Source organism: Camelina sativa, chromosome 3 (genome assembly GCF_000633955.1).
Source record: "Camelina sativa cultivar DH55 chromosome 3, Cs, whole genome shotgun sequence".
Taxonomy (NCBI): Eukaryota; Viridiplantae; Streptophyta; class Magnoliopsida; order Brassicales; family Brassicaceae; genus Camelina; species Camelina sativa.
In genome coordinates this window covers 25179473-25180197 of record NC_025687.1, presented here as the reverse complement: position 1 = coordinate 25180197, position 725 = coordinate 25179473, and the positions used below count along the sequence as shown (strand labels likewise).

General features: G+C 38.5%; 1 protein-coding gene across 1 annotated transcript in view; it reads left to right on the top strand.

Annotated features, from left to right (window-relative positions):
• Nucleotides 1–725, top strand: part of LOC104778034 — a 7959-nt gene extending 7234 nt beyond the window's left edge. The window contains exon 2 of the mRNA XM_010502394.1: nucleotides 559–725. Within this exon, the coding sequence (XP_010500696.1) occupies nucleotides 559–725 (167 nt within the window). The remainder of the gene's footprint in view (nucleotides 1–558) is intronic.

Here is a 725-nt window from a genome sequence, read left to right as displayed (position 1 = left end):
AGTCGTGTATTAGTCGCTAGTTTGCGACAAAAATATTGAATCGCTAAATTAGTCGCTAAATGGCGACTAAAAAGCGACAAAGTAAGGAAGTTGTGAATGTTGTTGCAAAATAGTCGCTGATTTAGCGACTAATTGTGTAGTCGTAAATTTGGCGACTATTTTGCGACTTATGCGGCGGGTCGCAAAATTTTGTCGCACATTAGTCGCTAATTTAGCGACTGATTGTGTAGTTGTTGTGTTGTCGTAAATTTGGTGACTATTTTGCGACAAAAGTTTGCGACCCGTAGCATATGTCGCAAAATAGTCGCTAAAAGTTGGTTTAAAACACGTTTTTAGCAATCCGGAGTAGGTGTACCTGTATTTGGTGACTACGTGATATTGTCACTTTTTAGTCGCCATTTAGCGACTAATTTAGCGATTCAATATTTTAGTCGCAAACTAGCGACTAATACACGACTATATATGATTCGTTGCAAAATAGTCGCAAAATAGTCGCTAAATTTAACGACTACGCATTTAGTCGCCGATTGTAGTCGGAAAACCCGTGTTTTCTTGTAGTGTACGGGACTAAACCAAAATATTGGTATGATATAGAAGTATATCGTCAAGGCTATTATCCTCGATGTGGTCAAATACGTTCATGGATTGCCAAAACGGATGGAATTTGGTTTACAAGAAGATATGACAGCCCTCCGGGACATGTTCTTAATTGGAAAATTCAGTAA